The sequence below is a fragment of the Mustelus asterias genome, chromosome 16, assembly GCF_964213995.1.
Source record: "Mustelus asterias chromosome 16, sMusAst1.hap1.1, whole genome shotgun sequence".
Lineage (NCBI taxonomy): Eukaryota > Metazoa > Chordata > Chondrichthyes > Carcharhiniformes > Triakidae > Mustelus > Mustelus asterias.
In genome coordinates, this window is record NC_135816.1 from 80,193,428 (window position 1) to 80,217,747 (window position 24,320).

Here is a 24,320-nt window from a genome sequence, read left to right on the forward strand (position 1 = left end):
GGGTGGCAAGGGAAGATTTCATTAAAAATGTACAATTTGTCAACATGACCTCCCTTCAGTTCTCAGACCATGCCCTGAATTTATAAATGGTTATCAATTCAACATCAAAACAGGTTCTAGGAGTTTACCCAATCTCTCTATCTCCTTGCTCTTTAAATGTGCTGTTTCCATCTTAGTCCTTAACTGTATGCATATATATTTTAGTGGCACGGTGGCACAGTGGTTAACACTGATGTCTCATAGCACCGGGGATCCGGGTTCGATTCCCAGCTTGGTCCACTGTCTGTGTGGAGTTTGCATGTTCTCCCCGTATCTGCGTGGGTTTCCTCCGGGTGTTCCGGTTTCCTCCCACAGTCCGAAAGACGTGCTGGTTAGGCGTATTGGCCATGTTAAATTCTCCCTCAGTTCCCAAACAGGTGCTGGAGTGGAGCGACTCAGGGATTTAGGCAGTAACTTCATTGCAGTATTAATGTAAGCCTCCTTGTGACACTAATAAATAAACTTTAAACTACAAAAAACTTTAAACTATTGCAATAGCGCGGTTGATACAAATCTGGATATTTCCCATTTCCCCAGTCACATCAGCTGATACGCTTCACACTGTCCCATTCACTTGCTCTGTAAAAGTTACTGTTGGTGGATTCAGACCCCTCCCTTCTCGCGGACCTCACTTTAATGCCCCAAGGACATTTCACGTTGATCTTGAACTTGTGTCCCCTTGATTTATCATTTGGATTATTTTCTGAACCTACCCGTGTCCATTTTCATTCTTGATGTAGATGTTGGATCTTCTCCCCTGTTTGAACCTGCAGCCGTGGTGGCGACAGAGGTTCCCAGATTCCGATGCTCTGTAATAAATACAATATTACACGTAAGATTCCAACCACAGACTCCTCATAATGGCTGAGTATTTCACATGTTGTATTTCAGGGACTTTATTGGTGACTCAGAATCACTATTAGATTCTTGAAACAACAACAGAAGGTGCTGGAAAATGTCAGCAGCCCTGGCAGCACGTGGGGAAAAACAGTAAATGTTTTGGATGCTTGATTGGAACTGCAATGTTAACTCTGATTCTCAATCCACAGGGCTGCTGAGTTTTTCCAGCATTTTAAGTTTTTATTCCAGGTCTCCAGCATCCACAGTATTTCATTTTTACTTGATTTGTATATTCTGATTGGAAATGCACCCAGACATTATACAAATGCTCTTTTCCTTTTGGTCTTGGCTATCTTTCAGCAGTATCGCGGATAGAGACATTCCCTGTCAGTCCCAATACCCAGTTACCTATTATCATTTCCATTATGCTCAGATCCAGAACAGATGATGGGGCCGATTCTCCCAAAGAAATTCTAAGTGTCAAATTCACATAAAAGCTGATGTAAATAAGCTTTTTCCAGTTTTTCCAGCGGGTGTTTAAAAAAGGAATCTCCCACACTCTGTGCACGGTAGAGTGTCTCAGCGTGAATCACGCTGAAATTCAGTGAGCAGGAACTATTCCCGCTGGAGAGGCCGGCAGCACAGCGCTGAGCGGGCCACCGCACGTGCGCTGATCTGTCTGTGCCAAGATCGGTGCATGCACAGTGGCCCCACACTGCCGGCCTCCTGATCGCTGGCCAGCTCTGTGACCCCACATTGCCGGCCCTCTGACCACCCCCCCCCCCCCCCCCCTTCTCCCCCCCCCACGGCCCGATCGCTGGCCCCCGAACATGTCCAGGCCTAGCCCCTCCCCCTCCCGGCCCACCTCGATTCCACTTCCGCACCCCCCCCCTCCCTCCCCCCCCCCCCCCTCGCAGCCCCAATCTCCCAATCCCTCCTCCCCCCGCCCTCGCAGCCCCAATCTCCCAATCCCCTCTCCACCAGTAGCCCTGAACGCCCACACCCCCAGCAGACTAAACCCTCCCCCGACTTCCCAATGGCCTGCCCTATCGCTGCTTCCCTCTCTCTGATTGCGATCCCAGTGCAGAGTGGCAGCAGCACCTTCCAGCCCCACCAATCACCCCCATTCGGCCCCGCCGCCTTGGCATTGCCTGATGGGCAGTGCCAAGATGCCCTTAGGGTATTGGCACTTTGCCCCTTGGGCAGTGCCATGGAGCCCAGGCTGGCACAGCCAAGGTGGCAACGCCCAGGGGGGCAACCCCCGGCACCCGACCCTCTGGGGGCCTGGCCGGGCCTCCTTCGCAGCAGCGGGGTCGGGCCGCCAGCTCCCCATAAATGAAGAGCTACTGTAAACTCCACTGGACTGAACCACTCCTGGCGGAGGGGTGGGGGTGGGGAGACGCTAGCGAGCCCAGAGATTTCAGTCCCGGGCCCGCTAATGATATTTAAAATAGGTTTATATGCCCATTTACATAATTTATACAGTTCTGCAGCAGGAATCGGTGCGGAGCCACCAAAACGACCTCGTCCCTGTCCTATAAACCCAGTAAGAAGTCTCACAACACCAGGTTAAAGTCCAACAGGTTTATTTGGTAGCAAATACCATAAGCTTTCGGAGCACTGCTCCTTCGTCAGATGGAGTGGTTATCTGTTCTCCAACACTGCACAGACACAGAAATCAAGTTACAGAATAGTATTCTGTAACTTGATTTCTGTGTCTGTGCACTGTTGGAGAACAGAGACCACTCCATCTGACGAAGGAGCAGCGCTCCGAAAGCTTATGGTATTTGCTACCAAATAAACCTGTTGGACTTTAACCTGGTGTTGTGAGACTTCTTACTGTGTTTACCCCAGTCCAACGCCGGCATCTCCACTTCATGACTACAAACCCAGTGCAGAGGGCTGAGTTGTATGAGTTAAATATATACAGTCCCAGTATTTATTGGACAATTCCAGTACTCAGGAGCTCTCTCCAGCTGTGACTCTGACGTCCCTCTGGACGGTCACTTACGTCATTCTTTCTACCCACTCATTATCTACATATTTACCTCACAAAATGCAGCAGCTTTCCTGGAGCTAGGTGTATTTTTACTTACAATTGGTAACAACTGGCTTCAGCCTCCTGCTGACCTGAGCTCCCTTTTTGTCTTGACAATTAAGTCCAGGCTGGATTCCCTCTCCATGAATATCTGAGCATCTATGTCACCTGGAGAACAGTTTGCTGATTATTATCGTCACTGCATGCCTGCTTTGGTCTGATGTCATAACAACTTCCTTCTGCTGCAAATACTTTGTGTCGGATAGATTCTGATCATCAAATAAATCTATTGCACAAAAATCTATTTCTTTCCCCATATCTTTCAGTGCCGTCACACCCTCCAATAGGAGATAGCTGATCTCTAGTAGGAACAGGAATAGAGTCAGATCTTTCCTCTCACCAGTCTGGAGACAATGATAGTTGTCTTGTCACGGCCACACCTAATGACAGTAACTCATTACAGGTCGTTGGCAGGTCCATATCACAGGAGGATCAAACCTGAGTCACTAACCTGGCTCGGGAACAGAAATGGTGGATGCAAAATTCCTATTTCAAGTGCTCAATAACTATCTACACCATAACACAGCTGAGAACTGGTATCTATTCTTAACTGGATCATAATCCCTCTGCTACACACTGTCTGATCTCACTGGCTCCATCCTCCCCGGGTTACACACTGTCTGATCTCACTGACTCCATCCTCCCCGGGTTACACACAGTCTGATCTCACTAACTCCATCCTCCCCGGGTTACACACTGTCTGATCTCACTGACTCCATCCTCCCCGGGTTACACACTGTCTGATCTCACTGACTCCATCCTCCCCGGGTTACACACAGTCTGATCTCACTGACTCCATCCTCCCCGGGTTACACACTGTCTGATCTCACTGACTCCATCCTCCCCGGGTTACACACTGTCTGATCTCACTGACTCCATCCTCCCCGGGTTACACACTGTCTGATCTCACTGACTCCATCCTCCCCGGGTTACACACTGTCTGATCTCACTGACTCCATCCTCCCCGGGTTACACACTGTCTGATCTCACTGACTCCATCCTCCCTGGACTGAACATTATGTTGCGCCCAGACTGTACATGTTACTCCAGATGAAGTCCACCTAGCATATTGTAGAATTTCAGTGTAACCTCCTTCTCTCTGCTCCTATTAATAATGCCCACATGCAAAATGCTTTTTAATTGCTCTCTCCACATCCCTTGCCATTCTCAAAGATCAAAGCACATGTGCACAAGTCACCCTGCTCCTGCCCTCATTAAGAATTTTACCCCATCTTCCAACCAGAATGCATCGATTCTCACTTTGAACCAGGAGGCCATTCAGCCCATCTTGTCCATGTCCTTTCTAATCCCACCTTCCTGCATCCGGCTAATAGTCCTGTAGCTTACAGTACTTAAGGTGCAGATCCAGGTACTTTTTAAAAAGAGTTTAGGGTCTCTGTCTCCACCAGCAACTCAGGCAGTGAATTCCAGACACCCACCACCCTTTGTATAAAAAAACCTCTTCCTCATGTCCCTCTACACCTACTGCCATTATCTTGAATCTATGTCCCCTGGTTCTAGAATTTTCCCAGTAAGAAGTTTAACAACACCAGGTTAAAGTCCAACAGGTTTATTTGGTAGCAAAAGCCACACAAGCTTTCGGAGCCCCAAGCCCCTTCTTCAGGTGAGTGGGAATTCTGTTCACAAACAGGACATATAAAGACACAAACTCAATTTACATGAATAATGGTTGGAATGCGAATACTTACAGCTAATCAAGTCTTTAAGATACAAAGAATGTGAGTGGAGAGAGCATCAAGACAGGCTAAAAAGATGTGTATTTGTACCGAATTGCAGTGGCCTTTGAGATGTGGAGAAAAGAAGGAAAAGGAGAGGGTGGAAGTGGGAGCGATGATCTTGCAGAGCCCGGCACAGGCTCGCTGACTTCCTGTGCACTATCCTGTTCTTTAGACCACCACCACCACACCACGGTGGGTGCCTACATTAAAACACAACAATGGTAATCACTATATTCTGGGACTTACTTTGTGCTGCGGTTCTGGTTGCACAGAGTCCGGAAATGTTTGTATAATGGGTTGTACAGTTTGTTGAACCCTGAGTCACAGCCAAAAACACGACCTTCAATTCCCAGCTTGGGTATCGTTTGCACGTTCTCCCCGTGTCTGCGTGGGTTTCCTCCGGGTGCTCCGGTTTCCTCCCACAGTCCAAAGATGTGCGGGTTAGGTGGATTGGCCAGGTTAAATTGCCCCTTGGTATCAGGGGGACTAGCTGGGGTAACTGCAAAGGGTTATGGGGATAGGGTCTGGGCGGGATTGTGGTCAGTGCAGGCTCGATAGGCCGAATGGCCTTCTTCTGTACGGTAGGGATTCTATGACCACTGTTCGTTTATTGGACCCAAACACCAGAGAAAAGAGCATGCTGAGCTCTTGTGTTGAATCCATCCGTCCAGCTGTTATTTCTGTCCTGATTCTAACTGTTAAATGTAATATTTTTGGATTTCAGATTAACTAACCTCGGTATCCAGGCTTCTACTAAACAAATTAGACTGGCCTGAATTTGTACATTTTCTGTAATAGACTGGTTACTCATTAACCACAGAACCACGGTTAGAATCTTATAAAGATAATCTCCAGTTAATAATTAATAGGCTGATCTGCGATTAGATATATTGCAAAAGTAATATTTTGTGATGATTCCACTTATTGGGCCACAAACATCCTGCTTGTTAGCACCTGATGTGTCCACTCCTCCACCTGCGAATCATGTTAAATATCACTTGAAAGAAACATGGGATTTTCCGTCCGCGCTCGCCCCAAAACTGGAAAATCACACCTGAGGTCAACAAACTTTTCCACGGTCCCCCGCCTCCCGCTCTCCGCCCCCCCCCCCCAAAAAAAACCCCCACCCCTGCCGTCTCCCCCTGTCCCTCCCTCGAGAGTGTCAAGGGCAAAAAAAATCTATTTGGTGTGGGGGACCTCTTTGTCTACTGAAGTCCACGAGTGACTATATGCAGCAAGACTTCTGACCTTGCTGTCCGGGCCTCAAGGGACATGGCTTCTAGACTGGAACTGCAGCTAGTGGTGAGGTAACCAATAAGAGGGATTAGCTCATCCCTTTCCATCCTCATCTGGGGCTAAAGGGATATGGGGGAAGAAGGGATCAGGATATTGAATTTGATGATCAGCCATGATGATAATGAATGGCGGAGCAGGGTCAAAGGGACAAATGGCCTACTCCTGCTTCGAGTTTCTATGAGCCCTACAACATTCCCAACATCTGTAACCTCCTCCAGCCACTACACCCCTCCCTATCTCAGTAACATCCTCCAGCCTCTCCAATGCTCCGTATCTTTGTAACCTCCTCCCACCCCCTCTAACACTCCATATCTCTGTATTCTACTCCAGTCCCTACAATCCTCTCTATATCGTATGAAGCTCCTCCAGCCCATGCAACCCTCCTTATCTGGAGCCTTGTCCAGCCACTAAAGCCTCCCCATCACTACAACATCCTCCAACCCTGCCTACCTCAGTAACCTTATCCTTCCCCTACAAATGTCCATAGCTCTCTAAACTCCACCAGCCCTATTATTCCTCCCTATCTCTGTAACCGTTTTGAGCCCATACAACCCTCACTATCCGTAATCTTCTCCTGCATCGACAACACTCCTATCTCTGTAAAATCCTCCAGACCCTACAACTCACTCTATCTCTGTAACCTTCTCCAGCCCCTCCAACCCTCCCCATCTCTGTAAACCCCACTAGCCCTTATTTTCCTCCCTATCTCTCACCTTCTTGAGCTGCTACAACCCTACCTATATCAGTAACCCTTACAGGCTCTACAAACCTCCATATATCTGTAAAAATCTACAGCACAAATTACTCTCCCTATATCTGTAATTTCCTCAAGGCCCTACAATCCTGCCTACCTGAGGAACCTCCTCCAACCTGCACAAAACTCCATATCTCTCTACACTGCTCCAGCCCCGACACTCCTCCCGACTACCTTGTAGTCACCTTTAGCAGTTGTAACCCATCCCGTGTACCCACCTCCAGCCCCCACAACCCTCCATATCTCAGCAACCTTCTCCAGTCCCTACAACCCTCCCTATCACTGTAACCTCCTCCAGCACCTACAACCCTCCTTATGTACCTGGGAATACAGGTACAGAATTCCCTAAAAGTGACGTCACAGGTGGATAGGGTCGTAAAGAGTGCCTTTGGTACATTGGCCTTTATAAATCGGAGTATCGAGTATAAAAGTTGGAGTGTTATGGTAAGGTTATATAAGGCATTGGTGAGGCCGAGTTTGGAGTATTGTGTACAGTTTTGGTCACCTAGTTACAGGAAGGATGTAAATAAGGTTGAAAGAGTGCAGAGAAGGTTCACAAGGATGTTGCCGGGACTTGAGAAGCTGAGTTACAGAGAGAGATTGAATAGGTTGGGACTTTATTCCCTGGAGCATAGAAGATTGAGGGGAGATTTGATAGAGGTGTATAAGATTTTGATGGGTATAGATAGAGTGAATGCAAGCAGGCTTTTTCCGCTGAGGCTGGGGGAGAAAAAAACCAGAGGGCATAGGTTAAAGGTGAAAGGAGAAAAGTTTAAAGGGAATATTAGGGGGAGCTTCTTCATGCAGAGAGTGGTGGGAGTGTGGAATGAGCTGCCGGATAAAGTGGTAAATGCGGGGTCACTTTTAACATTTAAGAAAAACTTGGACGGGTTCATGGATGAGAGGGGTGTGGAGGGATATGGTCCAAGTGCAGGTCAGTGGGACTAGGCATAAAATGGTTCGGCACAGACAAGAAGGGCCAAAAGGCCTGTTTCTGAGCTGTAATTTTCTATGGTTCTATGTAACCCCTTGCAGCCTTTACTACCCTCCCAACCTCCTCCAGCCAGTACAACCCTTCCTATCTCTGTAACAACAACTACTGACTCTATATACTCCTTAAAAATCTCCATACTTCTGTACTCTCTTCCACCTCCTACAACACTCCCTACCTCCATAACCTCCTCCAGCTACTACAACCCTCCCTATTCCCACCTCCAGCACACCTTTGTTTCAAACAGTGTTAAAGTTTTTTTAAAGTTTAAAAGTTTTTAAAAGTTTATTTATTAGTCACAAGTAAGGCTTACATTAACACTGCAATGAAGTTACTGTGAATTTCCCAGTTGTACATTAAACAGATTTTTAACAGCATCCTAATCTAAACAGAGATTTTAAATAGTGCCCTACAGTAAACAGAGATTTTAAACAGTGCCCTACAATAAACAAGATTGTAAATAGGGCCCTATTCTAAACAGTCTAAACTCCTCTCCCTATTGTTATAACCTCCTCCAGCTACTATAACCAGCCCTATCACCACCTCCAACATATCTTTATTTTAAACAGTGTCCAACACTAAAGAGAAATTTTAAACAATGCCCTACACTAAACAGACATTCTAAGTTGCGCCCTTCAGTAAGCACAGATTCTAAACAGTGCCCTGCTCTAAAGAGAGATTTTAAACACTGTCCTATTCTAAACAGCCTAAACTTCTCTTCCTACATCTGTAACCCCCTCAAGCTCCTACAGCCCTCCCTACCTCTGTAACCTCCTCAAGCTCCTACAGCCCTCCCTATCTCTGTAACCTCCTCAAGCTCCTACAGCCCTCCCTACATCTGTAACCCCCTCAAGCTCCTACAGCCCTCCCTATCTCTGTAACCTCCTCAAGCTCCTACAGCCCTCCCTATCTCTGTAACCTCCTCAAGCTCCTACAGCCCTCCCTATCTCTGTAACCCCCTCAAGCTCCTACAGCCCTCCCTATCTCTGTAACCTCCTCAAGCTCCTACAGCCCTCCCTATCTCTGTAACCCCCTCCAGTCCAAGAACATGCCTCACAGTAACTTCATTGCAGTGTGAAGGTAAGCCTACTTGTGACTAATAAATAAACTTTAAAAACTTTTATTGCTGTAACTTCCACATAGACATGGCCCTCTGTTCTCCACAGACTTCGTGTATAAAATTATGAAAGGCATAGATAGGGTGAACAGTGGGAAGCTTTTTCCCAGGTCGGTGGTGACGTTCACGAGGGGTCATAGGTTCAAGGTGAGGGAGGGGGAGGTTTAACACGGATATCAGAAGGACATATTTTACACAGAGGGTGGTGGGGGCCTGGAATGCGCTGCCGGGCAAGGTGGTGGAGGCGGACACACTGGGAACGTTTAAGACTTATCTAGATAGCCACATGAACAGAGTGGGAATGGAGGGATACAAAAGAATGGTCTAGTTTTGGACCAGGGAGCGGCGTGGGCTTGGAGGGCCGAAGGGCCTGTTCCTGTGCTGTATTGTTCTTTGTTCTTTAACTTAGGACCCCTTCCCCAACCCCAACTGCCACATCTTCTTCAGAGTTCCCTTCCCCCTCCCCCCCCCCCCTCCCCAATCGCCATCCATTCTGCAGTGTTCATCCCCCCCTCCTTCTAGCAGAGTTCCCCATTTCCTCCCACCACTGGTAAGTTGCCATTGCCTGCTCCCCTGTCATAAGTCCACCCCACTAAGGTCCCACCTCTTGGCACTTCTGCTGGCAGTGTTATGATGCTCAGTGGGCAGTGCCAGGATGCCAGGTCAGTAGTGCCAGTGTGCCAGGCTGGCACTGCCTCGTGGGCACAACCTAGCCCTGCCCCCACTACCCCAGGGAGCTTCAATGGCCTCCGATCCCCCCAGCGAGGCCGCCGTGTCTGATCATCGCTGGTGGAGAGCAGCTGTGATTCTCGCCGGGGAGAAGCTCGGGCTGGCGAGGTGGTTAAGGAAAGTGAGCCTGGACGATAGAACCCAGGACTCATTAATGACATGCAAACCATGTCATTAATACTTTGCCGGCAAACAGGCCTGGTACAATTGGGGTAGAAGAAAAACCAGGCGCGTTTCTGATTTTTCACCTCTCGCCCGATCTTACCACCTCACCTCAACGAAACTTGGGCAAGGACGAGGTTGTACGATTGTGCACCAAGTGGCAAAACTGTCTGAAAATGGGCTGAATCACGATGGTCTTTTTGGTACGTCCCACAACAAATTCGTTTGACACTCAATGTGATTCTCACCCAAATGGTGCGCGACTCGCCCAAACTGCCCAGAGCTGAGTGCTCTATAAAGCACAAACAATGCATACACAGTCACGCCAGGAATATAGCATCCCACAAAGCAGCCCTACAGTTCACTGAGGGGGAGCTGGGACGGCTGCTGGATGCGGTGGAGGAGAGGAGGGCAATATTTTTCCCCCAAGACGGCTTTCGGACCAGGGGTCGGGCCGGCACTGTGGCCTGGGAGGGGATGGCAGCGGCTGTCGGTGCCCGAGCATTGGCACAGAGGACTCGACAGCATGTGTCAAAAGAAGATGAATGATCTCACTTGGGCAGCAAGGGTGAGTGTCCACCTTGTCCTGACATCAATCCCATCTGTCACGCTTGCAATGTCCATGTCGAGCCACTCCCTATCGCCCTGCGGCCTCCCAGCACCGGACCCCTTAGCACCTTCCTCTAACCACTCTGGCATTTCCATCCCCCGCCCCTTGTCACAACACCTGCCTATCGAGGCACGCTCCTGATATACCGCACCCCCAACAACCCGTCCATTCCCACCTATCGGTCTTTAATTCCCCCTCCTTCTGTCCCTGCAGGAGAAATCAACATTATTGTGACCTATCTCAAGTAAGCTGCAATCTGCCCATAAACCAGTCCCTCCCCTGCACATACCCATGTGTCTTCTGTTGCAGGAGACAGTCCAGATGAAGCAGGGCCCTCGGGAGTTCATACAGTCGCCTGCCCAGGCGTACAGGGCTCCATCACCTCATGGATGCACTTGTGCACAGAGGGCTGAGCAATGTCACAGAGATCTCCACCGGTGCCTGGAAGGACCCGGTTGCGTATAGGTTGAGGGCCGCAATGACCTTCACTGCACCTGGGAGCAGGTGCCCTCCTGTCCCACAAGGTGTGAAGTGCGTGAGCATATGGCACAGGTCTTCTTGCCAAGACACAGTCTACAGTGACACACAGTGTTTGACAGCCCTTCGAAGGACTTGGGGGTCCCCGTCTCTGACTTTCTCCGTCCCTCCCCTGGAGCCGATGGGCACCCACCTCCTGCCCTCCACCAGCAGCCCCTTCTCCTCCTACTGTGGCTTCTGGCCTGAGGCTTGCCTTGCCACGGCTGCACATCCCCCTCCTCCTCCAGAGCCGCAAGTATCACAGCCAGTTCAATGGGCTGTATTGTGATATACATGTTATCTATTGGGTTGGGGTGGAAAGGAGAGAGAGAGACATTCAGCCAAATTATCCTTCCTGGCCTCCTCACTTCCACTTCCCCAACCCCCCCAAAAGCAACCGGAGCACCCATGAATCTGGACGCTGGCAAATAGACACCATCCCCAGTGCCAGGCACAACCTCAGTACGCTGCTGACCACTGCCACATTCTCACCATGGTGGACATGGAGGGCATATGGGTGTCTGTGATGGGGTCCCCATTGGGAACTCCAACATCATGGAGACGTGTGTGCACCCACTGTCTGGCGCAGTGGCTTCCAGGAATGGTTAACAGTTCATTCAGGTGGGGAAGGGGCACCCTCATGACTATCATAGGACGGATTCCTATCGAGGACAGCACTGCAGAGTCCATGCAGTGTGAGGAACCGTGTTAACACCTGCCGAGCTCCCTCGGTTGGAGCAACAGCTGTGGGAGCTCATTATTGTTAGTGGAGCCTGGGATGGGATGCCAGTCGTCATCCACAGAGCCTGTCCAGCAGATGATGGCAGGGTAACCATGGCAACATCAGTGGGGTTGGGAACCACCCTCATAAGCAACCCTTCTGTGGGAACGCGTGCAACATAATTCCCAAGCTAGCACTGACTCCCGAGCTACGGGCCCCCATCCGAGCACAAGACCCCCCCCAAAACCCATTCAAGCCTCCCCACCCCAGCCGCACCATGGCAGTGGCTGAGGAACCCCCCCCCCCTCAACCCCAACCCGTACCCTGGGGTTTGGCACTCAGTGGTACTCACCTCCTCACTCCCCTTTGCTACTGCTGCACCGGCCCAGACATTCATAGAGCGGTAGTGATTCGTGCCAACGTGGCATCACGCCAGTGAGGTGGTGAGATTCCAAGAGGGGGGCGACGATAGCGTACCAACCTAGCTAATATTGAAATGCATTCAAATTCATGCTAATAAGCCTCACGCCCATTTTGGGCACAAGGTTGCTTGCACCCTTAAAATGGGGCTGGGAGATAGCACCTGCACAAATCTGATTTTCTTTTTACCTCAGGTGTAATCTAACCAGCCCACCGCACTGATTGATGGGCAGGATGGGGTGGTAAGATCGCCCCCAGACATTTTAAACAGTGTCCTACACTAATCAGAGATTTTAAACAGTGCCCCATTCTAAACAGAGATTTTACAAAATTCACTCTCTTACCCCCTTCTAGCCCCTACAACCCTCCATATCTTTGATAGAATTTTTCAAAAAAGCAATCGAGTGTGTGGATGAGGGAAGTTCAGTTGATGTAGTTTATATGGATTTTAGCAAAGCTTTTGACAAGGTGCCACATGAGAGTCTTTGAGAAGGTTGAAGCACATTGAATTCGGGTAAACCTGCTGATATGGATCCGAAACTGGTTTAGTAATAGGATATAAAATGTGTTGGGGTAGGCTGCTTGAGTGACTGGAGGCCAGTGTCCTTACCAAAAGGTTCAGTGCTGGGGCCACTATTGTTCATTATATACATAAATGATATAGATGAGAATGTGGGGGAATAATAAGTAAGTTTGAAGATGACACCAAGATTGGTAGGGTGGGTAATAGTGAAGAAGAAGGTTGTAAGTTACAGGAAGACTTAGATGGCCAGAAGGGCAGAGCAGTGGCAGATGGTATTTAACCCTGGTAAATGCAAGGTGATGCACTTTGGAAGAAGTAACAAGACTAGGGAGTATTTAATGAATGGCAGGAAGCTCAGAGGAACAGATGGATCTTATTCACAGATCCCTGAATGTGGCAGAGCAGGTGAATAGGGTCATTAAGAATATGGGACACTTTATTTTATCAGTTATGGCATAGAGTATATGATGTGGAGATGTCGGCGTTGGACTGGGGTAAACACAGTAAGAAGTTTAACAACACCAGGTTAAAGTCCAACAGGTTTATTTGGTTGTGTGTGGCTTTTGCTACCAAATAAACCGGTTGGACTTTAACCTGGTGTTGTTAAACTTCTTATAGAGTATATGAGCAGGGAGGTTAGACCACCAATGGAGTACCGTGCACAGTTCTGAGCACCTCACTAGAGGAAGAATGTGATTGCACAAGAGGAGGTGCAGAGGAGATTCACCTGGGATGGAGCATTTGAGCTATAAGGAGACTGGATAGACTGGTTACCCACCTAGGGCAACCAGGCAACAAGGAAGTGACTTTAGCCAAGATGGAAGTTAGTGTCTGGATTTAATGGACAAGTAAGATGTCACTTTGCTGGATGGTGAAATGCAATTGGCTGAGGTGAATGTCGGGGATTATTATTGACGTGTGTGTATACTAAATATAATTGATTTTAAGTGAATGTAAGGCAGGAATGATTGATAAGAAACTATATACATTTATCACTGTATCTCAGAGCTACTGAAACCTTTTGGTGATCTCATTGCAGCTGTTTGTTTTTCTTTGAATAAATGTTACCATTTTATACAGAGATAGCTGCCTCATGAGTTTTTTATTGTCTAAAGTTAAGACAATGCCAGTCATCTCAACATAACCCACAACACCTCCCTATTTCTTTAATGTCCTCCAGTGCCTAAAACCCTCCCTATCTCTGAAACCTACTCCAGCCACAACAACCCTTCCTTATCTCTGTAACATCCTCCAGTCACCACAACACTTCCTATCTCTAACCTCCTCCAGTCCCTACAACCCTTCCTATCATTGTAGCCTTGTCCAGTCCCTACAACCCTCCCTATCTCTGCAACCTCCGCTAGCCCCTACAACTCTTTCTATCTTTGTAACTCCCTCCCTATAAATGTAAACACCTTCAAGCCCTACAAACCTCCAGAGCTCTCTAACATCCTCCAGACACTGTAACCCTCAATATCTCTGTCACCTCCTCCATTCACAACAACCCTCCCTATCTCTGTTAACTTCTCCAGTCCCTACAATCCTCCCTTTCTCTCTAACGTCCTCCAGCTCCTGCAACCCTCCCTATCTCTAACCTCTTCTAGCCCCTTCAAACACCCCTATCTCTGTTATCACCCCTAGCCTCTACTACCATCCCTGTCTCTGTCACCTCCTACAGCTTCACTACTCTTCCTATGTCTCTAACCTTTTCCAGCCTCTATGATCTTCCCTATCTCTGTAACCTCCTCCAGTACCTACAGCGTTCCCTATATCTATAACCTCTTCTAGTCCCTACCTCCTCCCTATTACTGTAAACTCCTTCAAGCCTTACAATCCTCCCTATCTCTGTAACTTCATCCAGGCCCGACAAGCCTCCCTATCTGTTATATATTTAAGTAGTTGCATAATTGCTGTAAGAGCTGATCGCATGATTTGATGATGATGTCACTCTGATGTTGCTACTCTGCACAGGGCAGAGCTCCGAGAATAAATTGGTTGCTGTGAGCTTGTATCTATGTGTGTACAGTAAGAAGTTTAACAACACCAGGTTAAAGTCCAACAGGTTTATTTGGTAGCAAAAACCACACAAGCTTTCGGAGCTCCAAGCCCCTTCTTCAGGTGAGTGGGAATTCTGTTCACAAACAGGACATATAAAGACACAAACTCAATTTACATGAATAATGGTTGGAATGCGAATACTTACAGCTAATCAAGTCTTTAAGATACAAAGAATGTGAGTGGAGAGAGCATCAAGACAGGCTAAAAAGATGTGTATTGTCTCCAGACAAGACAGCCAGTGAAACTCTGCAGGTCCAGGCAGGCTGTGGGGGTTACAAATAGTGTGACATGAACCCAATATCTCGGTTGGGGCCGTCCTCGTGTGTGCGGAACTTGGCTATCAGTTTCTGCTCAGCGACTCTGCGCCGGTGGATGCGGTGTTTTTGGATTTCCAAAAGGCGTTTGATAAGGTGCCCCATAAAAGGCTGCTGAAGAAGATTAGGGCACACGGAGTTGGGGGTAGTGTGTTAAAGTGGATTGGGGACTGGCTATCCGACAGGAAGCAAAGAGTCGGAATAAATGGGTGTTTTTCCGGTTGGAGGAAGGTAACTAGTGGCGTGCCGCAGGGATCGGTACTCGGGCCGCAACTGTTTACCATTTATATAGATGATCTGGAGGAGGGGACGGAGTGTAGGGTAACGAAGTTTGCAGACGACACAAAGATAAGTGGAAAAGTGAATCGTGTGGAGGACGGAGAAGATCTGCAGAGAGATTTGGACAGGCTGAGTGAGTGGGCGAGGATATGGCAAATGGAGTATAACGTTGAGAAATGCGAGGTTATACACTTTGGAGGAAATAATAACAAATGGGATTACTATCTCAATGGAAACAAATTAAAACATGCTACCGTGCAAAGGGACCTGGGGGTCCTTGTGCATGAGACGCAAAAGCCCAGTCTGCAGGTACAACAGGTGATCAAGAAGGCAAATGGGATGTTGGCCTATATTGCGAGGGGGATAGAATATAAAAGCAGGGATGTCTTGATGCACCTGTACAGGGCATTGGTGAGGCCGCAGCTGGAATACTGTGTGCAGTATTGGTCCCCTTATATGAGGAAGGATATATTGGCATTGGAGGGAGTGCAGAGAAGGTTCACCAGGTTGATACCGGAGATGAGGGGTTTGGATTATGAGGAGAGGCTGAGGAGATTGGGTTTGTACTCGTTGGAGTTTAGAAGGATGAGGGGGGATCTTATGGAGACTTATAAGATAATGCGGGGGCTGGATAGGGTGGAGGCGGAGAGATTCTTTCCACTTAGTAAGGAAGTTAAAACTAGAGGACACAGCCTCAAAATAAAGGGGGGTCGGTTTAAGACAGAGTTGAGGAGGAACTTCTTCTCCCAGAGGGTGGTGAATCTCTGGAATTCTCTGCCCACTGATGTGGTGGAGGCTACCTCGCTGAATATGTTTAAAGCGCGGATGGATGGATTCCTGAGCGGTAAGGGAATTAAGGGTTATGGGGATCAGGCGGGTAAGTGGTACTGATCCACGTCAGATCAGCCATGATCTTATTGAATGGCGGGGCAGGCTCGAGGGGCTAGATGGCCTACTCCTGCTCCTATTTCTTATGTTCTTATGTCGTGTGTCGTGAAGGCCGCCTTGGAGAACGCTTACCCGAATATCAGAGGCCGAATGCCCGTGACTGCTGAAGTGCTCCCCAACAGGAAGAGAACAGTCTTGCCTGGTGATTGTCGAGCGGTGTTCATTCATCCGTTGTCGTAGCGTCTGCACGGTTTCCCCAATGTACCATGCCTCGGGACATCCTTTCCTGCAGCGTATCAGGTAGACAACGTTGGTCGAGTTGCAAGAGTAGGTACTGTGTACCTGTTGGATGGTGTTCTCACGTGAGATGATGGCATCTGTGTCAATGATCCGGCACGTCTTGCAGAGGTTGCTGTGGCAGGGTTGTGTGGTGTCGTGGTCACTGTTCTCCTGAAGGCTGGGTAGTTTGCTGCGGACAATCGTCTGTTTGAGGTTGCGTGGTTGTTTGAAGGCAAGAAGTGGGGGTGTGGGGATGGCCTTGGCGAGATGTTCGTCTTCATCAATGACATGTTGAAGGCTCTGGAGGAGATGCCGTAGCTTCTCCGCTCCGGGGAAGTACTGGACGACGAAGGGTACTCTGTCCACCGTGTCCTGTGTTTGTCTTCTGAGGAGGTCGATGCGGTTTTTCGCTGTGGCGCGTTGGGACTGTTGATCAATGAGTCGAGCGCTATAACCTGTTCTTATGAGGGCATCCCATCGTATCGGGCAATGGGACCCTGGGCGAGAACCCCTCCGGCTATGTCGAGGGTATCCTGAAACCCACTGTACAAAGAACCCCCAGCTTTTGTCGCGACACTACGGACTTCCTAAAGAAACTCAGCACACATGGAGCAGTTGAACCAGGAGCACTCCTCGTTACAATGGATGTCTCGGCACTCTACACCAGCATCCCCCACGATGATGGCATTGCTGCAATGGCCTCAGTGCTCAATGCCGTCAACTGCCAGATTCCAGATGCAATTTTACAACTCATCCGCTTCATCCTGGACCACAATATCTTCACCTTCAACAACCAGTTCTTCATCCAGACACATGGAACAGCCATGGGGACCAAATTCGCACCTCAATATGCCAACATCTTCATGCACAGGCTTTTGCTACCAAATAAACCTGTTGGACTTTAACCTGGTGTTGTAAAAACTTCTTACTGTGTTTACCCCAGTCCAACGCCGGCATCTCCACTTCATGACTACCATCTATGTGTGTAGACAGTAAGAAGTCTCACAACACCAGGTTAAAGTCCAACAGGTTTATTTGGTAGCACAAGCCACTAGCTTTCTGAGCGCTGCCCCTTCATCAGGTGAGTGGGATTTCAGTTCACAAGCAGGGCATATAAAGACACAAACTCAATTTACAAAATAATGGTTGGAATGCGAGTCTTTATAGGTAATCAAGTCTCAAAGGTACAGACAATGTGAGTGGAGAGAGGGTTAAGCACAGGTTAAAGAGATGCGTATTGTCTCCAGCCAGGACAGTTAGTGAGATTTTGCAAGCCCAGGCAAGTCATGGGGGTTACAGATAGTGTGACATGAACCCAAGATCCCAGTTGAGGCTGCCCTCATGTGTGCGGAACTTGACAATCAGTGCCGGCTCCAAGTGGAGAGGATCTCCAAGAAGATCATGCATATCAACGGCATCTCCATATCTATGTGTGTAGGCCAGATCTTTTTGTTTTTGTTCAAAGCCCACAACTCCTAAAAGAGTTAGGATATTTCAGAAAGACAATTGGTGACGAGTCAGGATTTTGTTTCACCAAGGACATCGAGAAAAGATCCTAAGTAGAAGAAAAAGCATTGTGGGTCCTCACACTTCAAATATCACAAGGCTGGGGAAAACCAACAACAGGATTAAAGATTGAAGTGCCAGTGCAGGAAGACCAAGTAAGAAAAAAGCTCTCAGTGCTGTTTGAAAAGGGTTCTTTTCTCCCCGATCAGGGAAGGGTAAGGTTCCGGGCAGTATCTGACATATTTGAAAAGTTTGCTGTAAAGTTGGGGTTGTTTGAAAAAAATACATTTTCAATGGTCTCCAAGGTATAAAGCAGATTTTGATTTGATTATTGTCGCATGTATTAGTATACAATGAAAAGCGTTGTTTCTTGCACGCTATACAGACAAAGCATACTGCTCATAGAGAAGGAAATGAGAGAATGCAGAATGTAGCGTTATAGTTATAGGCTAGGGTGTAGACAAAGATCAGCTGAATGCGAGATAGGTCCATTCGAAAGTCTGACGGCAGCAGGGAAGAAGCTGTTCTTGAGTCGGTTGGTACGTGACCTCAGACTTTTGTATCTTTTTCCCGACAGAAGAAGGTGGAAAAGAGAATGACGAGACAGAGTAAAGGAATGAGATAGAGGATCTGGTGAACTGGTGCGGCGGTAATAATCTCTCCCTCAATGTCAACAAAACGAAGGAGATTGTCATCGACTTCAGGAAGCGTAGTGGAGAAGTAATGGGAAGTAGAGTAAGACAATAAAAATATACAAATACAGAGCAGTCTCGAGTTGCTGGTGCCTGCAAGAGAAATAACGGATCAATTAGGATCCATGGGACCATCCAATTAAGAAAATGACTCATGGAATTCCCATTGAGCATTTTCCTTATTTGGTACAGGCAAATAAAATTGAAAACATGTTGCTCATACCAATTTTTCTTGGTACAACTGGAAATAAAACCTTCAGTTTGCTCCGGAGCTTGTTCATCCAGCAAAGCTAGGAACCAAAACTTACAATGACTTGACAAAGATCCTTGAAGAGCATTACTCTCCAAAGCCAATGATCATTGCGGAACGGTTCAGGTTCCACCGAAGAAAGGTAAAAGCATTGCTCAGTTTGCGGCAACCTTAAAAGGGCTGGCACAACATTGCAAGTCCTTAGAAGATACTCTTCAAGATCGTCTAGTTTGTGGTCTCCAAAAGAAGATTGCTGACTGAACATGCTTTGAATTTAAAGACAGAAGTTGAAACCACGTTTTCAATGGAACTGGCTGCTAAAGAGGCATCAGAGTTTGGTACAGGAATGAAGATCCACAAGTTGGGAACTATTGTAGGGGGATGTTTAATGACATCCAAATTTATTTCAATGAATGTAAATAAGATCCTCACCCATTATGGGCACGAACCTGATTACGTTGTCAGTGGTGGTTGGGAGTCGGGGAGGTGGAGTCAAGGATCTTCTCGGCAAGATTTGCAACTTCTGGGTTTCGTCAGATCTTGAGCCCCTGCCACAGTTCCCATTTGAGCAGACTCAAGATCATCCTCATGTGTGAAGCAAGCATGAGACTGGACAGCAGAATGTGAGAAAACATACAAGGATGTCAAAGATATCTAAAGCTCCCATTATTGCTTGGACGTAGCACTTCACCTTATGGAGTAGAGACAGTAATTTCACATATTACACCTTCGGGAGAAGAATGACCAATAGCTTTCACTTTGTGTACTCTGACTAGTGTTGAATCTAACTATGCCTCGCTAGAAAAAGAAGCATTGAGTAGAATTTTTGGCATACAAAAGTTTCATCATTATTGATATGGTCAGCATTCCACATTATTGACTGAATCATTGACCCCTAACTACCATTAGTGGGCTGTATAAAGGTATACCATTATTAGCTGCAAGTTAATTACAAAGATGGTCACTGATCCTATCTGCACACTCTTACAATATAAAACGTTGACAATCAGAGTGCCATGCTAATGCATTATCTTGCTTATCTTTACCTATTGAGCAGATGCCACCAACTAACTTTGCTGACATTAGAAATCATAGAATCTTTATAGTGCAGAAGCAGGCCATTTGGCCCAGTGAATCTACACCTACTCTCAGAGCATCCCACCCAGACACTATCCACGTAATCCCACATACTTAGCCCACTAATCCCCCTAACCTACCCATCTTGGTGCAATTTAGCATGGCCAATCCACCTGACCTGCACATCTTTGGGGTGTGGGAGGAAAACAGAGCACCCGTAGGAAATCCACACGGGCATGGGGAGAGTGTGCAAACTCCACACAGACAGTCACCCAAGGCCGGAATTGAACCCGGGTCCCTGGTGCTGGGAGGCAGCAGTGCTAACCACTGTGTCGCCCGTATTCTTCACTTTTCGCTAGTAGATCATGTGCCTGTGACAGTTTCTCAAGTTCAAAGACATACCAGAAATGATCCCATGATGGGGATGTGATGGATATGGTATTGAGTGGAATGATAGCTGGAGCACATTTTACACATTCTGATTTGAAACCGTAAGTGTCAAGAAAGCTTGAGTTGATGAGGATGAGGGGTGACCTAATACGGGTGACCTAATAGAGGTGTATAAAATTATGAAAGGCATAGATAGGGTGAACGCTGGGAAGCTTTTTCCCAGGTCGGTGGTGACGTTCACGAGGGGTCATAGGTTCAAGGTGAGGGGGGGGGAGGTTTAACACGGGTATCAGAAAGGCGTATTTTACGCAGAGGGTGGTGGGAGCCTGGAATGCGCTGCCGGGCAAGGTGGTGGAGGCGGACACACTGGGAACGTTTAAGACTTATCTAGATAGCCACATGAACGGAGTGGGAATGGAGGGATACAAAAGAATGGTCTAGTTTGGACCAGGGAGTGGCGTGGGCTTGGAGGGGCGAAGGGCCTGTTCCTGTGCTGTATTGCTCTTTGTTCTTGTTCTATCCAAGGTGGTTGTTTGTTGTGGGGAATCCGAGTGATCATTCCCCCTCGTCTGAAAGAGTTCTTGAGCAACAACATGAAGAACATCCTGGTATAGTCTGGATGAAGGAATTAGCACTTAGCTATTTTTGGTGGCCAGGTCGAGATGCTCAGATTGAAAAAGTGAGACAGTGTCAATCTTGTGCATAAATAAGAAATACACCACTGTTGTCTCCATTATGCCCTTCGGAGTGGCCGAAGATGCCATGACATTGATTGCATGTAGATTTTGCTAGTCTGTTTGAGGGTTACTTCTTGTTAGTCATAACTGATGTACACTCAAAAGTGTCCAAAAGTTGTTATCCTGAGATATACTGCAACTGAACAAGCTATTGAAAAATTTGACAAAATGTTTGCATAATTTGGTAAACTGGAACAGATTGCTAGCAATAATGGTTCACTGTTTACTTCACAAGAGTTTGAAGATTATCTCAAACTAAATGGTATTCAGCATGTAAAGCCTGCACCTTATCATCCATCAACCAATGGATTAGCTGAAAGATTTGTGCAATCCTTGAAACATTCTTCAAAAAGCAAGGTTCATTGTAACATGAATAGCTTTTTGGTATCTTTTAGAATCACTACTCACGCAACTACTCAAAGTTCACCTGCATTACTACTCTTAAAGAGAAAGTTAGGAATGATGTTTGAATTATTGCCTGTAGAAAATTCAGATACACACTAGAGCATCAGGAATAATCTCAAGTTGCTGGATGTGAAGTGAGGGCAAAGCAACCTTCTTTTCAACAAAGTGATCGAGTGTTAGCGTGTAATTATCCCAGAAGTGAGAAATGGGTACAGGCCATGGGTACCAATAGAAATGGATACTGCCAGCAGGTCCAATTTCTTGCACAGTTCAAAATGAAGATGAACCAGTTTGGCGGTGCTCTGCTGACCAATTGTTGCCATCTCAAAATGATTTCTCAGAAACATTTCCAGAAGTACAACTCTTTTAGTCCCTAGTGTTGTGAATACTACTACAGGAGACTTTGTTGAACTCGAGTTGCCTGATGATTGTGTCTTTGCTACGATACCATGTGAATGCAGAATTCATTCCAAGAGAAGAAGTGTCTACTGAGGTTCAAAAACTAAACAATCAAATTCCAGAACTTTGTATATAATGAAAGCGGTATAGGCTTCCTCCTGATCAACTTTCTTATTGATTGTGTATAATGATTAAAGAAGTACTGTCTAGAGTATTATTGATCCTACGAATAAAACCATAGTAATTTATTGTCATCACCACAGAAGTAAAAGGGGCAGGATGTTATATATTTAAACAGTTGCATTACTGATTTAATTTGATGGGTGACGTCATTAGGGTGTTTTACTGGCTGCAGTTGATCCAGTTTCTGGTCCATGCAGAATAGAGAGGTTAGGGCAGCAGGGCGAAGTGGCCAAACGGGCCATCTAAAATGGCAATTTACAGAGCACTCTGGGATAATGGAGCAAGAACTGAAACAGCAGGTGGCAGCTTAAAAGACAGAGATAAACAGGCTGCAGCTCAGACGACTGAATACACAGGATATGGGCCATCTCTAGGACAAAAGGAACTTTCTGGTCAAACTGGGTTGTTTACCAGACATAGGGGCGCTTTAACCCCTTATTTGGGAGGGAGGTGCGTGTCCTACCTGTCCCCAGCACCTACAGACATGGCCATTGGGGGGACACCCAGGGATTGGTGTGGCAGCACCCGATTGGACTTTATTGATCAGGGTGATCAAGTCCTGATCAATTGATTGGCAATGGCCAAAAGGGGCGCGAAAACCAACGGGGTATAAAGGGTGCTGCACAACAAAAGAATCTCTCTCTCCCTCTGACCCCACGAACGAGCAACAACAATGGTGACCATCGCTAGCAACGACCAGCGTGAGGAGAGCCACCACACCCAAGAAGGAAGGAAGACCAAAGCCGGAATATCAGACCAGACCAAAGGACCAGACTACGCAGAGGACTACAGAGACCAACACGTGGATAAAGGCCAATATCTGCCTGGGTACTCGCCAGTCACACAAAGTTAAGTCAAGGTCTAGTATTGGACTTGAACTTTAGTATTTCTATAAGATAACTTATTGTTGGTTGCATGGGTGATTATTGATTGTGTGTTTAAATAAATATTGTTGTACTAACAATAAGTCTACTCGCAATTCTTTGTCCACCGTATAAGAGTTAAAACAGACTGTGCGGCAGGCACAACAGTGGCACTGTGGCAGGGCGGCATGGTAGCACAGTGGTTAGCACTGCTGCCTCCCAGCGCCAGGGACCCGGGTTCAATTCCACCTCAGGCCACTGTCTGTGTGGAGTTAACACATTCTCCCCGTGTCTCTGTGGGTTTCCTCCGGGTGCTCTGGTTTCCTCCCACAGTCAAAAGATGTGTGAGTTAGGTTGATTGGCCATGCTAAATTGACCCGAGTGTCAGGGGGATTAGCAGGGTAAATATGTGGGGTTGCAGGAATAGGGTCTGGGTAGGATTGTGGTCAGTGCAGACTTGATGGGCCGAATGGCCTTCTTTTGCACTGTAGGGATTCTATTCTATTCCATCTGCACCTGCGCAATGGCATGATCTGCTGCAATCTGCCGGCTTTCTGTGAGCTTAAGCCCTGCCCCTCCCTCTTGCTTTTTTCTTCAGGATGGTAAGATTGAATTTTTAACTCGCCAAAAAAAAGCACAATTCTTTCTTGTTTTCTCGCTTTTTGGCACTTAGAGTGTTTTTGGTAAGATCTCCCCCCACATCCTTTTCTTTCTTGTTTCAAAACCACAACCCCTAATATAATTAGGACATTACACTAACCCCGTGCTGTACTTGTCCTGGGAGTGTTTGATGGGGACAGTGTAGAGGGAGCTTTACTCTGTATCTAACCCCGTGCTGTACCTGTCCTGGGAGTGTTTGATGGGGACAGTGTCCAGCGAGCTTTACTCTGTATCTAACCCCGTGCTGTCCCTGTCCTGGGAGTGTTTGATGGGGACAGTGTAGAGGGAGCTTTACTCTGTATCTAACCCCGTTCTGTACCTGTCCTGGGAGTGTTTGATGGGGACAGTGTAGAGGGAGATTTACTCTGTATCTAACCCCGTTCTGTACCTGTCCTGGGAGTGTTTGATGGGGACAGTGTAGAGGGAGCTTTACTCTGTATCTAACCCCGTGCTGTACCTGTCCTGGGAGTGTTTGATGGGGACAGTGTAGAGGGAGCTTTACTCTGTATCTAACCCCGTGCTGTGTCTGTCCTGGGAGTGTTTGATGGGGACAGTGTAGAGGGAGCTTTACTCTGTATCTAACCCCGTGCTGTACCTGTCCTGGGGGTGCTTGATGGGGACAGTGTAGAGGGAGATTTACTCTGTATCTAACCCCGTGCTGTACCTGTCCTGGGAGTGTTTGATGGGAACAGTGTAGAGGGAGCTTTACTCTGTATCTAACCCCGTGCTGTACCTGTCCTGGGAGTGTTTGATGGGGACAGTGTAGAGGGAGCTTTACTCTGTAT

General features: G+C 47.4%; 1 protein-coding gene across 3 annotated transcripts in view; it reads right to left on the bottom strand.

Moving 5' to 3' along the window:
• Positions 1–24,320, bottom strand: part of LOC144505268 (NACHT, LRR and PYD domains-containing protein 3-like) — an 87,598-nt gene that overhangs the window by 50,712 nt on the left and 12,566 nt on the right. For 2 of the 3 annotated variants that reach the window (XM_078231320.1, XM_078231319.1), the window contains exon 2: positions 753–848. In XM_078231320.1, coding sequence (XP_078087446.1) covers positions 753–848 — 96 coding nt within the window. Of the gene's footprint in view, positions 1–752; positions 849–4,962; positions 5,056–24,320 lie in introns of those variants that run through there. The other variant, XM_078231321.1, reaches the window with a different exon arrangement.